The following is a 16343-nucleotide window of genomic DNA, read 5'->3' as shown; positions in this document are numbered from 1 at the left end:
TTGTCCTTCTGTACATACAGTTTATGTTTAGGGTAAGGGGGGGAAACAATCCCAAACACCCTTATGCTACATATGAATATCAAAAGAAAATGTTCCTTTGTAGTAATAGAAGTAATATTTTCCATCCCAGGATAGTTGAAAGAAAAAAAAAGTAAAGTTAAGAAAGCTGAGGCAGAGATTTATTAGAGAAGTAAAAAGCCCTGCTCGTCTCTGATACGTACAGTTCAGCAAAGGTCATAGATCATTTAAATTTCCAAATATGATCCGAGTTGGGCCACAGGGGATGGAAGAATTCCATTAGTACTGTTTTCAGTGGAGGATTTCAGCATTATATAACCTAAGTACTTCTTGAATGTCTTTTTGCCTCATCAAGCGGGAACAATCCGGGGTAGACACTGGCCTTATAACGCAATAAAAGGGCAATATATTCATGGGACTGGAGCATAATGACTCCATAGATTATCTCCTGCTCCAATTAAGATATTTCAGTATATTGTGTGGGTCTTATTTTTGGTGATATGAAACCTCATCATGACCTTTGATCTTTAGGAGCAACCAATACAGCGGCTCCTGTTTGCTGTTGTGCTATGACAGCAGTCATTAGGCACCGGTGGCTCCTTCTCTATTTGTTTGTGCGCGGCGGCCGTGTGCAAGCTCTCAGTACATACAATCTGATCTGATGTCTCCAAATTACAGCTCTCTGCTGCATTCGGCTGCCCCTGCGAATCTCTCCAAGATAAAAACACAGAAGTCTATTTTGTTTGGCCTTTTCTGGACCCCTCACGTTAACAAGTTCTCCCCAACAAAACTTTTACAGTGGCTGCCGGGGTAATGGCAAGACTTGGGAGAGGAGAGGATGGGAGAAAAAAAAAAGATGAGGCACAGAGAGAGAAATGGAACCAAACTAAAAGCAGTGTGTACAGAGGAGAGGAGTGGGGAGGAGAGGGGAGGAGAGGGGAGGGGGGAGTTGCAAGGTTATGAGGAGAGGGAGACTCGGCAGAGGAGTGGAGCTCATTAATGAGTAATGGGTTCGTGACCCTTCGCCCTTGGACACCACAGCTTCTGATGACTTTGTTGTTACTCCAGCACTGCAGATGCCAGCATGAGCCTGAGTGCACATATCTGCTCGATATATCTATCTAAATCTAGATCTAGGAGACAGGATTGAGAATAATTCAAGTATATTGATCAACAACTGGCAACTAGGGATCTGGCAACCACAGATATATAGTTACAACCTTGTGTACTATTGGTTTTAGTATTAGGTTTGTATCTGGATTTGGATTGAGGACACCTATTTAAAATCAGGTTCAAGTGGTTGCTTCAAAGCATTGTCGCATAAAGTGCAGCCAGTGGGCTAATGGTGGTCCCTAGAGACATTTTTTGCAGCCCAGAACACAACATGACATGCATGCACTATAATTTAATCAATTGCTGTCTATTTCAATTCTTTAACTTCCAACAGCTTACATCTGATACACTACAAGAAGACTGCATCACACTCTGCCTCCCTAACAAGCGTCTGTCAGGTTAGGGATGACAACTTGTAGGAAGCTACTGGTTTCATGGCAACAAATTATGTTCTGTCATCAGTGCTAGTGCTGTTAGCTAAAGTTAGCGATTTTTGTGGACAACTTGCAAACACATTTTTCCTGTGCAGCCCTCAATCATATGCTGGCTCCCAAAAATAGCACTCAATCATTAAAACTTTGAGCCACTACAAACTTTGAGTTTGTGGTTCATTTTAGTTTAGCTGATTTGACATAAGTTCAAATATAGTAGTGAAAAAGAAAAGGGATAACACAACAAAGTCCAGGACTTATTTTCATCACGGTCCCTGATGTTCAGTCCTTTCACTACACAACAAGATGGAGACAGCTATTCAACATTCAGTACAAGAGGCATAGGACCACAATGCACCACATTCCAGCACAACAGCCCATCTATAGATTCACATGGCAATCAAAAGCAACAACAATACACCGACACACATATTTTTGTAAAAACTCATTTTCGACTTACAAAAATGCCCATGACCTCATGTGAAGATGTTATTTAGCAGCCTGTGTTTGAACATTGTTCACAAAGGCTTTATTGTAAAAGGCAGTTTGTTCCGCTCCTGAGCACCAGCATTGGTAAAAGAAACTATAACGTCATGGTTTTGAATCTGTTCAGGTGAGCTCTAGTATTGTGATTATGAACATCTTCTAACTTCTTAAAGTAACTGTTGAGGTAACTACGGGCTCTACAATCCTGTGGACCATATTAAGTTGGATATGATGTGCTCTATCCTCATCTGGAAGCCATGGGAGCTGAAAAAATGAGACCTGCCAACATTTTTTGTTTTGTCCTTCTAAGCTGTTGCCTCAAGACTTTATTAAGGCCCCAGTACCATAAACGGTATAGTCCAAATGACTCTGGACAAAGAGGGAGGCCAACAGCCTTACGGATTCCCTATCTGCTAATCTGTCCCTCCTGGCTAGGTATCTAGTTCAGGTATTTACCTTTCCCAAAATCTATAGGGCCATGGGAGTTCTTCCCTAATGTATTTTATTTTATTTTACCTTCATTTTACCAGATAAGTAACTAAAGAACTATTTCTCATTTACATTGACAACCTGGCCAAAAGGCAGCAACAGGTGGCAGGTCAATAAAATAGATAAAAACATAGATGCAGCTGATACAATTAAACAGAATTAGACCAAATTCTCACCAAGGATGCAACCCAGGTAGCAAATAGTGGTCTTTGATGTAATAGTTTCTCCATTTATCTTGATATCCAACGCAAATTTCATATTTAACCTAGGCTTTAAACCAAGCAAGACTGACTTGGTCTTGCCAAGGTGTAGTAGAAGCCTGTTGTCTGATAGCCAGGTCTTTAAACCCCTGAGCTCATCAACTAATGTTTCCTGCATTCTGCCTTTATCTATATGCATCACAAGCACTGCCTAGTCATCTGCATATTAGAATAAAATACTAATGCAAGCCGTTTTCGTGTCATTTATGTAGAGCAAAAAGAACAGAGGACCCAGCACACTGCCCTGAGGCACCCCATAGGTGATTGGCATAGCCTCCGACAACTGCCCACAAACCTCAAACTGTTGGTCCCTTCCTGACGAATAAGAAACCATACAGCTTAGAGCAGTGCCGTCCATACCAAGGGCTATTAACTTAGCTAGAAGGATCCTATGATTGACGGTGTAGACAACATATTCTCACTCCCAACTCGTCACATATTGCCACTAAGGTCAGTGGACTTTGACGTCTACATATGGCATGCTAGGTATCCTGGTTGCATCTGTTGCTTACACCCTAGGACGCTGTGTCCTGTGTTCACCCCTGTTACATGCATTGTGTCTTTTACAGTCTTTTTCAAAATAAACACAGCTAAAATGCCTCGTATTTACATGCATGTGGTTAGGTTTAGGCAACAAAAGTAGTTAGGTTAAGAGAAAAACATCATGGTTTGGCTCAACATTCATGCGGGAAATGAACACTGGGCTCCTGGGTGAAAGTCCGGTGTCGCTGGACCCATTCACCACCCCCTCCGCCTGCCCTATAGGGACATTCCAGCTCCTTATATTATGTTGTTACAGGTGGCATTTCAAACTGACACTGCTGGGCAGCATATCATACCACCATGAAAAGATGGCTTCTTTTTGTTGGTGTCTGATGCGGAAATCAGTGACCCAACAGCAGTATCTGACGACTTTGAAATTAGAACGGGTTGGTGTCAGAGCCCTTTTGCAGGTATAGAAGGACTAGACTGCGCATATTACTGACATTTTTTTCCATTCCATTCTTATAAAATCATTAATATGTATCTAATGTCACAATGCTAAGATCGGTCTTAAACTTCCTGTAATATGTGTTCACGCATATACAGTCAGGTCCATAATTATTTGCACAATGATACACTTGTCATCATTTTGGCTCTGTACACCACCACAATGGGTTTTAAATGAAACAATGAATACCTGCTTAAAGTGCAGACTCTCAGCTTTCATTTAAGGCTTTTTTCCAAAAATGTAGTATGAACCGTGTAGGAATTACAACCATTTCTTCACACAGTCCCCCAACTTTAAGGGCTCATAAGTATTTGGACAAACTAACATAATCATCAATTAAACAGTCAGTTTTAATACTTGGTTGCAAATCCTTTACAGTCAATGACTGCCTGAAGTGTTGGACACATAGACATCACCAGATGCTGGGTTTCTTCCCTGGTGATGCTCTGCCAGCCCTTTACTGCAGCCGTCTGCACTTCCTGCTTGTGTTTTGGGTGTTTTGCCCTCAGTTTTAGCTTCAGCAAGAGAAACGCATGCTCAATTGGATTCAGGTCAGATGATATGACTTGGCCGTTGCACAACATTCCACTTCTTTGCCTTAAAAATGTCTTTGGTGGCTTTTGCAGTATGCTTCAGGTCAATGTCCATCTGCACTGTGAAGCATCGTCCAATGAGTTTTGAAGCATTTGGTTGAATCTGAGCAGATGATGTAGCCCCAAACACTTCAGCTTTCATCCTGCTGCTCTTGTCAGCAGTCACATCATCAATAAATACAAGAGAACCAGTTCCACTGGCAGCCATACATGGCCATGACATAACAGTACCTCCACCATGCTTCACTGATGAGGTGGCGTGCTTTGGATCATGAGCAGTTCCTTCCCTTCTTCCTTCTCTTGTCTTCCCATCATTCTGGTAGTTGATCTTTGTTTTATCTGTCCATAGTATGCTGTTCCACAACTGTACAGGCTTTTTAGGTGGTTTCTGACAAACTCTAATCTGGCCTTCCATTTTTAAGGCTAATCAATGGTTTGCATCTTGTGATAAACCCTCTGTATTTATTCTAGTGAAGTCTTGTCTTGCTTACAAGAGCAGCAGGATGAAAGCTCAAGTGTTTGGGGCACCATTATCTGCTCAGATTCAACTAAATGCTTCAAAACTCATTGGACGATGCTTCACAGTGCAGATGGACGTTGACCTGAAGCATACTGCAAAAGCAACTAAAGACATTTTTAAGGCAAAGAAGTGGAATGTTCTGCAATGGCCAAGTCATATCATCTGACCTGAATCCAATTGAGCATGCGTTTCTCTTGCTGAAGCCAAAACTGAGGGCAAAACACCCGAAACACAAGCAGGAAGTGCAGACGGCTGCAGTAAAGGGCTGGCAGAGCATCACCAGGGAAGAAACCCAGCATCTGATGATGTCTATGGGTCCAACACTTCAGGCAGTCATTGACTGTAAAGGATTTGCAACCAAGCATTAAAACTGACTGTTTAATTGATGATTATGTTAGTTTGTCCAAATACTTATGAGCCCTTAAAGTTGGGGGACTGTGTGAAGAAATGGTTGTAATTCCTACACGGTTCATACTACAATTTTTGAAAAAAGCCTTAAATGAAAGCTGAGAGTCTGCACTTTAAGCAGGTATTCATTGTTTCATTTAAAACCCATTGTGGTGGTGTACAGAGCCAAAATGATGACAAGTGTATCATTGTCCAAATAATTAATAATTATGGACCTGACTGTATATACACAGGCTATATAAAAAAAGAAATAATTCTGTTTCACTCGCACACTCACTCACTCACGCACACACTTATTCACAGACACACACACACCCTGTCAGCCTCTTCAAACCCGTGGCCTGCATCCAGATCTGCAGTGTTTTGCGAGCCAGTACCTCCTGCCATCTTAGCCCAATTAGAAGCTCCCCTCCCTGGGCAAGTGGAAAAGGCCCCTCCCTCCCTCCAGCCTCATATCGGTGGCTCTTGTGTTATGACAGCCTCTGACACCAGCACTGTGTAATTACTGCTGTCTGAAGGAGCGAGACAGTATGGGGCAAGAGAGAGGGAGAGGAAGAGAAAAAAGTAAATGAAGGAAGACAGGGCAGGGGGAAAAAAACGAGGAGAAGCAGAGGCAGGGAGGGTCGGTGGACAGAATCAGACGGGAAAAGAAACGGAAGAAGAGGCAGATGAGACAGAGAAAGAGGAGGAGAAGTGGTAGAAGTCAGAAGAGGAAAAGAGAGGAAGAGAAAGAGCAGAAGGCTGGCAGACTGCCCCCTGTAGTGTTTGTTTTTACATGCCGAGAAAGTGTGTGTGTGTGTGTGTGTGTGTGTGTGTGTGTGTGAGAGAGAGAGAAAGAGGGAGAAATATTTTGTGTGTGTGAGAGTTGTGAGTAAGAGTGTGGGTGAGCTGATAGCTGATGACAGTATCTTGTACTGGCAGAGTGGAGTCATGCTGCCATCATTGTTGCCTCTCAGCCAGAGCTGGAAAATTACTCTGATAGAAGCTGTACAAATAATTCTCCTCAAGGTGATCCTAGAAAAGATAATCAAGGAGGGAAGTCATTGCAAGACTCAGTATTATGTGCAGCTATTTTGTATTAAGGATTTATATTCTGCGAAATTATTCAGCGCCAGTACAGCTAGTGGTGTTCATATAGTGTATCAGAAAATGCAGGTGTGGAGATGGGCCTGTAAGTGATTTACTACAACAGCAGCGTTCCAGGTGTGCTACTTTTCTGAGGTCACTCCTGAGAAAGAAACTGAAGGAGACGTGTCGTAGGCCTCTCTGACTATCAGGGCTCTGTGCCTCAGTTGCCCAGAGGGAACACAGGAGTGATGTCAGTGGTTAAACCTTAATAGGTTGACCGCAGAGAATATTTTTGACCAGTTAAGCATGTCAGTGTATGGGTTAATTTGCATACACACACACCCCGTAATGGCTTGGGAGAGACCAGCTGCCACCAGTGTTACACCAGCAGCTCCATGATGTAACTTCTGGGAGGGAACTACCACATCTCCATTTGCCCATTACTTGCCACAGACACAGCCTCTGATTGGTCGTCAAAGGCATTATGAACAGCTAGGAGGGATGGCTAACACCAACAATGACTGTGTTCAACACAGATAAATAATCACAGACATTCAGTGTTGGATTTAACATAATGGATTTATTTTACAAAGTCCCAAAAAAGACATCACAGTTTAAGGCTGGATTACAAAGCTTCTGAAAGGAATACGATCACTCTGAAGTCCTTGTTGGAACAGCATGATGGCTGGCGTTAGCTTCTGTTCAAAAAGGAAAGTTTCTTTCACATGCAACATTCCATAGATATTTAATGTTAGTAATTTTCACTATAGAAGATTTGATTTCTATAGCATCCAGTTTGTTAGATAATTCTCATCAATTCTGTTAGACTCTTGGTGGTGAGACAGACTCATGCACTCATGCATTTTCTGATAACTTTACACTGGACATCACATTTATTTTTTCTCTTGCTCAATTGACCTGTGGCTAAGCCACGCCTCCCTCCACTCACTCGGACAAACTATCAACATTCAGTGACCGGCGCTATGGCAGGTGTCACAGTATACGGCATTTCGCAGGAGGCAATTGATGATTTTTGGAGACATAACAATCAGATGTCATTGAGAAGAAACCAAAAGGGCCTAAACTACGCATTGGAGGGATATAGTAATCATTTTATTGTTGTACAAGGTCGATGAAAAGCTTAAATTACAAGCCAAAATTTACAGGTCACAGTGTACGCTTGTGAACCGCATCTCGTTGCCATCGCCGTCAAAGACAACAAGTTAAAGTGCCACTGAAGTTAAGGTTTTTGGCTCAGAATATGAGAAAAGGATAACGGCCTTTTTACCATCTTTACCAAGAGTGTCTCTCCGTTAGTTTGGTGCTACAGTATTTACACTGAATCATTCAGCATAACGTTTGCTAACCTTTGTTATCTCTGTGATTACAAATAAGTTAATGAAGCTAAGCTCCAGAAGTTAACGTTAGCTTAACTAGAGCCCTTTGGACAACAGCTAACAATGATGTACGATCACCAAAGTACAAAACTAGAACAAAACAGGCTAATGAACTCCCACCAAACAAGGTGACATGATGAACAACGCAGCTAGGAGCTAACGTTAGGCTAACTTTAGCTAACGTTAGCTAGAGATGTTAAAGATAACTTTATATTTCTTTCCAGCAAAGTGACAATATGTTGCCTGAAACACAATGTTGACTTACCTTAGAACAGATGTAGACATCATTGTTATTCATGCATCATCAATCTTATTCACGTTGAGTTGATGTTGTGGTCTAACGTTACCACACAGCTTTATCCAAAGGAGACACTTTTCTCGGTTGAGATGTGGTTTAAAGTGTAAAAAATACACCTCGTCGCCCAGCCTCTCAGGATACCTTGTGTTGGAGTTGCATGTACCCCATGCACACCGTTTGACCATTTTTAAACTTCAAATCTCAGAAAAAGCTCATAAAACTGAACGAAACTGACTTTCTGTAATGCATTTCAATGAACATTTCAGGCAGAGAATGTCCGAGTGTATGGGAATGGCTATATGCACTGTGATTGGCTCATTGCGTTTGAGGGCGGGGCTTAGCCATAGGTCAATTGGACCGCTGCATGAGGCACTTCACTTGCCTGAACACTTAATGTCAAGCCCTGGTTCCTCTTATTTCACATCATTCTGCATTTTTCTTAAAAATGAACCAGTTAGTTGCCGGTTAAAGAATGTCAAGTTGTCCAAAGCAAAATAAACCGAAACTGACATCCCAAGTCGTCACATATCGCAGCTTTGTCACTGGCCTTTCACATGTACATATTACACACTAGGTTATGCACTGTTCCAGTATGCTGTAACCAACACTGGGACATCAACAAAAGCACATGGGTTTAGAAAAATTATCAAGGTTTGGCTCTACGTTCATACACCAGGCTCCTGGATGAAAGTCCAAGGTTTGTTGGACCCATTCACCACCCATCCAGCCTGCCCTACCTATAGGGACTTCACAGCTCCTTCTAATACCGTGTTACCAGCAGCATCTCAACCTGACGCCATCCAGTGCCGCCAGCACAGCCTCTAACAGTGTAAAGTCCGGCCGCATTACAAACATACACCGCCCGGCAGTGTATTGCACCGCCGCAAAAGGTGGCTTTTGGTGTCAGGTGTTTGACATTGATGCCACTGACAAAGCAGCGATATCTGACGACTTCAGAATGCGAACAGGCTGGACATCCCTACTGATATGACTTTCAGCATAGTCCGTATGTCACATTAAGTGATCATGGTGCCTGAAATTCCTGGTGTGGTTTGGCTGAGAGACATATCAAACTACAATGTCAACCCGAAACAATCCCAACCAGCCAGCTCATGTTCTTTCATAACTCAGTGACTGGGAAGGAGGTGCCAGAGGCAGACTTCAGCATCAGTAACCATGCCGTCTAAAACCTGGTTGTGAACTGGATCCAAAGGTTTGACCAAAAAAAAAATAAATAAATAAATAAACACAAGGTCCACTTTGCTTTCAACCACATATCATGGTCTTCATCAGCCGATGGATTCAGTTGTTGAGATGTTGGTGAGGATTCTTAGTCATCCAGGTCATGGTGATCTTAAGTGCTATATCGCAGGCAACTGGACTTGCTTAAGTTTATTGAAGACGTTTCAGCCTGCGACTCTGCACCAGTCCATTTGAACTGAAGAAGCCTCTTGGATGAGAGGTGAAACATCTTCAAGAAACTCGAGCAAGTCCAGTTGCCTATGATACAGTACTTAAGATTAGACATAAAAGCCCTCAGAAAAAGTGACGATATGTGACGACGTGTTGTTTTATCATGATAATATTAATCATTATCTACATTAGATGAATACTGGATCTGATTATATACATTTTTTCACCTTTTTCCACTCTATCTCACAGTCTTCATCAGACCTATAGTATATCTGGATGGCTTCTAAAGGGTCCTGCTTTTTTAAATAAGAGTTCAATCTAACCTCTGCAATTTTCCGCTACTTCCGACTTCCTATTTTTACTCCATCAAAATCCTCGGTTTGTGACAGCCATGAAAAGAAGATTCACACACCTCTTCTAAGATATTCACCACAAACAAAAACTGTTAACGCCTACTTGACAAAATGATTGCCCTCATCCCACTATAAACAGAGCAGAAATGAGCTACAATTAAAGGTATGAGTCATTGACCCCCCCCCAGTAAATCTGCTCACATAAAAGCTCTGTTTTCAAGGCATTTCTTTTGAGACAGATGAATCTGAGCTTTGATTCAAAGTGGGTTTACAAAGGCCTGCCTGTACAAAACGGCTATTGTAAGAGGAAAGCTATAGGCCCGGCAGTTACGTTGTTGCATGTAAACATCTCTTCAGCATATATAATGTCAGCTTTTGTTATACCAACTTGTGAATTTCAGGAGGTTAAACTCTTCAAAAGCGGAAACAAAGCATTGAAGCAAAAATGTTGATCTCTAATTTTCTAACACAGTTCAGAAGTCTTCCCTGCAGCTAACAGACTGCAGGCTAACCGTGGCCAGCTGGCTGCGTGCTTGCTTTAAGCGCTCCACCCTGCTGTAGCTTCGCATCAATCAGTAAAGTCATATGCATTAGCATTTCAGTGAATTCAAAGAAACACACAGGTGATACTTTTTTTATTTTTCCCTTTTTGTAGCCCTCTTTTCTCCCAGCACCTATCCTTTCTTCTTCGCTCCATCTTATACTTGCCAATTTCTCCTCTTTATTTTAACCTCTCTCCTACTCTCCTTTTCTTGTTTTCTTCATACCATCTCCCATTCACCCACCTCCTCTCTCATACGTCTCAGAGAATGAGAATAAGAGGGGTGAACTGGAGCATGTCAACACTAGAAAGAGAAAGACTCGGAGCGGGAGAGAAAAATAGAGATAATCAGACTGAAGCATGTCCGCGTCATTTGCAATTACCTGCCGTTGCTACGTTACAACTAAACAAAATCACTGCCTGCCATTAGCCATAGTCACCCCCATATGTGCCTTAATACTATGGATGGCTATTAGAGCACAGAACAAAATAATTGACATTGAAAGGGGAAAGGGAAAAAAGCAGATTCAATTTTGGTGACATGTACTTTGACAGTGGCTCACATGCTGAGCCATGGTTGTGCTGATGTGAACGGCTTGTAGATATCACCTGATATTGGCATTTACAGTATTTCTTATATAATGTTTTGATGTGGCAGTATGCAAGATCTTTGATTTATGACTATTATTAAAATGTAGTCACGTTTTTAGTCAGCTCATTCAAAAATTGAGCTGTAGATTAAATGCAACTTAAAAGAATCTGGAAAGGCCTGTGACACCTAACATCTAGAGCTGCAATGATTAATCAATTAGTTGTCAACTATTAAGTTAATGACCAACTATACTGACAATAAATAAGTCAGTTTGATTAATATTTTGAGGGTGAAGAAAATACAAATTCTCTCCTTCCAGCTTCTTTAATGTGAATATTTTGTGGTGTCTGTACTCCTCTGCGACTGTGAACTGAATATCTTTGGGTTGTGCACAAAACAAGACATTCGAAGATGCTCCTGGAGACACAGACCAACATTTTTCTCCATTTTCTGACATTTTACAGACCCAAAACCAATCAATTGATTGCGAAATCAATCGTCAGATTCTGTGGTTTCAGTCGTGGTTGTACTTTTTCCCCACAACACTTTATTTAAGCTAACAGCTAAAAACACATGCTCGTGGGCAGCGCAGGTCACTCAGGTTTGTTGCAAAGGAACTATTAGTTTGAGATGGAGTGCTCTTTAGATAAAAAATATATATATTTAAATTATGCTTAACCTCGAGTACTCAGCGCTCTGAGTGCTTTAAAACATTAAAACATCCAACAACCATCAAACTAAAGTGTGTTCTTTCCAAGAGAATGTGCGGCTTTAAACCATGTTGACATTGCTCTGATTTTTGCAAATTGACTTGTGGAGGTAAACATCAGCGCAGAGCAATGTGAATCGCTTCAAGGTAGAGTGGAGTGCATTGTTGTAGTTTTAGGGAGCCTCCTCTTCTGGGCCAACCAATCACCAGGAAGACGAGGCAGAGGGTTTTACGTATTTCAGAGTAACTAGAATGGAAACAGAGACAGTGATCAAAGACTTTCCATTGTCAACCTGTTGTCATGGGAACAGTGTTTGTCCCATCACTCTTACTTCTTTAAATAATATTTGTTACAAAACTGCATTGTGGAGTCGAGGACAAAATGTTTATTACTGGGTTTTTTTCTTCTGCCATGCCCATTCAGCTCATCTAAATAGAATTAATTCAAAATGAGTGGCTGAATTAAACCATCCTGAACCAAACCTTGTGTGTTTGCTCTTTCTGAAGGTTTTTAACATGGAATCAGTCAGTGAGAAGTTGTGAGTGAATTATTAGTCAGATTTTAGGGTCATAATTTGTGATATTGTATTTCTGGTTTGGTTTAATGTACTGGAAGAGAATCATTGTATTTTTGGGTAAAAGTAACCACTTAGTATGTTTACATGCACAGTTACCTGGAGCCATGGTTACAGCTCGACTAGACCATCTAATTGGACTCCAGTCCGTGTCCCAGTGTTCAGGCACTGGAGGGGAATTGATTTATTGACCAAAGTGTGTATGAATCCCCTACAATAGGTGGCGATGTGCCCCCTTTCAGCTTGTTAGTATTGGACCTTTTTCTAGTTGACCTATTGCATCACAGACCAAACACTCGACAAATGTGTCGGCTACAGTTACCTAGCAGCGAACTGGTACCATAGTGTTTTCCTACAGGTTGATTGGTAGGTAATTGTAAACATGGGTTATTTTAAGAGTTTTAACAAACAACCGGTGTTTTCGTATTTGTGTTTCAGACAGTCACCTAACTTTGGGCCTGATTAGTTCTTCACTGGTTCCCCATCCAATCAGTTAGCTGCTCCGATCTGTGGGTAAATGTAACTTTAGGCCTGTTGTATTTTTGTGCTATCTGACCCCACAGACGATCACACCAGAGTCCGACTGCAGCTGCTGGACGGAGACCCTCACTCTGACTACATCAACGCCAATTATATTGATGTGAGTGTTTACACACACAGACACACACACACACACTTGCTCATTTGTACTTTAATGCTTATGATGCACTGGCTGGAGAGTAAGAAGCTCTGACCCCACCTAAACCTCACTCTAATATTACAAAGTCCTAACCTCCCAGTAGCCCTTTGAGTAGGTGAGATCCAAAAAGATCCACTCACACACTGTCCTCTCTTTGGAGGTCTGAATTTATTTATTTTTTTATCTTTAAAAAGATGTGAATACAATTGCACACAGCAAGTAAAAGAGTGACTGTCAGTTTCAGGGACATGCTCAGTAACAATAACTAAAAATACAGATTTGATCCCTTTGATAGATAATTTGTGCCCAGAATGCTCTCTGTCAAGGTGCCTTTGGGCAAGACATTGAATCCAAACCTACCCTTGACTGCTTCTTTCAATAGGTCCTTTTTAGAAACAAATGGTTAATGGACTGTATCTGTGTAGCACTTGTCTAGTCGAAGGTTAGCTAATCAAAGCCATTTACACAACATGCATCATTCCCCCATTCACACAGCACAATGATACGCCAGCCTCGATGGCCAAGGCTTCCATACAAGGTGTCTGCTGCTCATCAGATAATGATGATGATACACACACTCAATTGAATGTTTTGTGTCTTGCTCAAGGACACTTCAACATCTAAACTGCAGGGGCCAGGGATCAAACCACTGATATTTCAATTGGTAGATGATGGCTCTACCTCATAGGCCACAGCTGCCCCAATAATAATATGATATAGAATATAAACGAAACAAAAATACAAACATGAAAGAAACTCCCTATATTAAGTCTCTACTCTTGTAAACATCTGATCAAACAGGGAAGTAGCTATTATCCATAATTAGCCAAGGTTGCTACAACAAATGGAGCCACCTGAGTCCCATCTCTTCATCAGTAACTCTTCAAATGTTATCTGTCCCTCACCTTCCCAATTTTTTTCCTTATATATCGACCCATCCATCCATCCATCCATCCATACATGCATCTATCCATACATCAATCCTTCTGTCCATCCATCCATCCACCCTTCCGTCCGTCCGTCCAGCCGTCTGTTCGTCCTTCTATCCACCTGTCCTTCCATCCTGCATCCATCCCTCCATTTATCCATCTGTCCGTCCATCCTTCCATCCATCCCTCAACCATCCTTCCATCCATCCTTCCATCCACCCGTCCTTCCATCCATCCCTCAACCATCCTTCCACCCTTCCATCATCAATACATCCATTCATTCTTCCAAACATCATCCATCCATCCCATCGTCCATCAATCTATCCTTTTGTCCTTCTCATTGTGCTTCTGTCCTGTTCCATCCTTCCATCTATTCTGCCATCCATTCATTCATCCATCTGTCCATCCATCCATCCATCCATCCATCCATCCATCCCTCAATCCATCCATCCATCCATCCATCCATCCATCCATCCATCCATCCCTCAATCCATCCATCCATCCATCCATCCATCTCTCTTTCCATCCCACTCTCCATCATCCATCCATCCATCTGTCCATCCTTCTGTCCTTCCATCCCGCTCTCCATCCATCCATCCGTCCATCCTTCCATCCATCCCTCAACCATCCGTCCTTCCATCCGCCCGTCCTTCCATCCATCCCTCAACCATCCTTCCACCCTTCCATCATCAATACATCCATTCATTCTTCCAAACATCATCCATCCATCCCATCGTCCATCAATCTATCCTTTTGTCCTTCTCATTGTGCTTCTGTCCTGTTCCATCCTTCCATCTATTCTGCCATCCATTCATTCATCCATCCGTCCATCCATCCATCCATCCATCCATCCCTCAATCCATCCATCCATCCATCCATCCATCTCTCTTTCCATCCCGCTCTCCATCATCCATCCATCCATCTGTCCATCCTTCTGTCCTTCCATCCCGCTCTCCATCCATCCATCCGTCCATCCTTCCATCCATCCCTCAACCATCCATCCTTCCATCCGCTCGTCCTTCCATCCATCCCTCAACCATCCTTCCACCCTTCCATCATCAATACATTCATTCATTCTTCCAAACATCATCCATCCATCCCATCGTCCATCAATCTATCCTTTTGTCCTTCTCATTGTGCTTCTGTCCTGTTCCATCCTTCCATCTATTCTGCCATCCATCCATCCATCCATCCATCCATCAATCCATCCATCCATCCATCCATCTCTCCTTCCATCCCACTCTCCATCATCCATCCATCCATCTGTCCATCCTTCTGTCCTTCCATCCCGCTCTCCATCCATCCATCTGTCTGTCCGTCCTTCCATTCATCCATCCATCCATCCATCCATCCATCCATCCATCCATCTGTCCTTCCATCCCAATCTCCATCATCTATCCAGCCATTTGTCCATCCTTCTGTCCTTCCATCCTGCTCTCCATCCATCCATCTGTTCATCCATCCTTCCATCCTGCTCTCCATCCTTCCATCCCATCCATCCATTAGTTTCCTCTGTGCCCTCGGGGCCTGGTGCCTCAGTTATCACTTTAATCTCCCAGCTCACAGCTGACTGTTGTAATAATGGTCTTAATGAATTTGGTACATAATGCTTATTTTCAATCAGTCTCTGCAGACGAGATTTTTCTCATAAGCAGAAAAAAATGTGGGGGGAGAATTAAAAAACAGAAACCGAAACAATACATCCCCTCAGTGAAGATAACGCCATATTCATAACGTGGTCTTAATGACAATATGAAAGTGATAAATGTTTTCATCTCAACAAGGTTATCTGTCTCACAGGGAGGTGCTGGGGGAGACGGGGGCTGTGCAGGGACAAGAGGGGGATAATCATTGGTTCGAGAGTCGTCGCTTTTCATCTGCCCCGTAGAGGGAAAATTAAGATCCCCTCTATTATTTAATTTGATGTTTATTCGGCAAACGACCTTGAGTTATGCCTCTCAGAGGAGTGGAGGGACTGGAGAGGGAGATGGGACAAATTAAAAGACAGAAAAGGATGGGAGGAGGAAAATGAAGAGAGGAGGAAGAAGGAGAGAAACTTACAGATGGATGGGAGGAATGGAAGGAATGAGAATCAAGATAGAAAGGGAGGATGCAGGAAAGGAGGGAGGAAGGTGGACAGAAAGGGAAGCAGAAATTGATTTAAAGGCGGAGTAAGAAGTAAAGGAGTGGGATGGGTGAAGAATTTTAAAAAGAGAAAGAGGAAGGAATCACTTCAGCGGCAAGAAGGGGGAGGTATGTCAAAAGCAAAAGAAGAATTAGGAAAAGAAATGATGGAGGAGGGAAAAAATGATGGATTAGAAAAAGGAGCGAGAGAAGCAGCAACGTAAAGAAGTCAAATTGTACAAAGCCTCAAGTGACAGAAAAGAAATAAACTGATAGGAGAGCAAGAAGACAGGAGATAAGGAGATGGGGAAAGGTGACAGAGGAAAGGAGGGAGAGAAGGATGTGTTCATCTTCCG

General features: G+C 42.3%; 1 protein-coding gene across 12 annotated transcripts in view; it reads left to right on the top strand.

Moving 5' to 3' along the window:
• The window catches only part of ptprt (protein tyrosine phosphatase receptor type T), a 527216-nt gene that overhangs the window by 464527 nt on the left and 46346 nt on the right, over positions 1-16343 (top strand). For 9 of the 12 annotated variants that reach the window (XM_078171419.1, XM_078171458.1, XM_078171456.1 and 6 more), the window contains one exon: positions 12810-12895. In XM_078171419.1, the coding sequence (XP_078027545.1) occupies positions 12810-12895 (86 nt within the window). The remainder of the gene's footprint in view (positions 1-12809; positions 12896-16343) is intronic. The other 3 variants (XM_078171434.1, XM_078171461.1, XM_078171459.1) reach the window with 1 other exon arrangement.

The sequence above is a fragment of the Epinephelus lanceolatus genome, chromosome 1 (assembly GCF_041903045.1).
Source record: "Epinephelus lanceolatus isolate andai-2023 chromosome 1, ASM4190304v1, whole genome shotgun sequence".
Taxonomy (NCBI): domain Eukaryota; kingdom Metazoa; phylum Chordata; class Actinopteri; order Perciformes; family Serranidae; genus Epinephelus; species Epinephelus lanceolatus.
The sequence above is the reverse complement of the archived record's forward strand: the minus strand, read 5'-3'. Positions and strand labels throughout refer to the sequence as shown.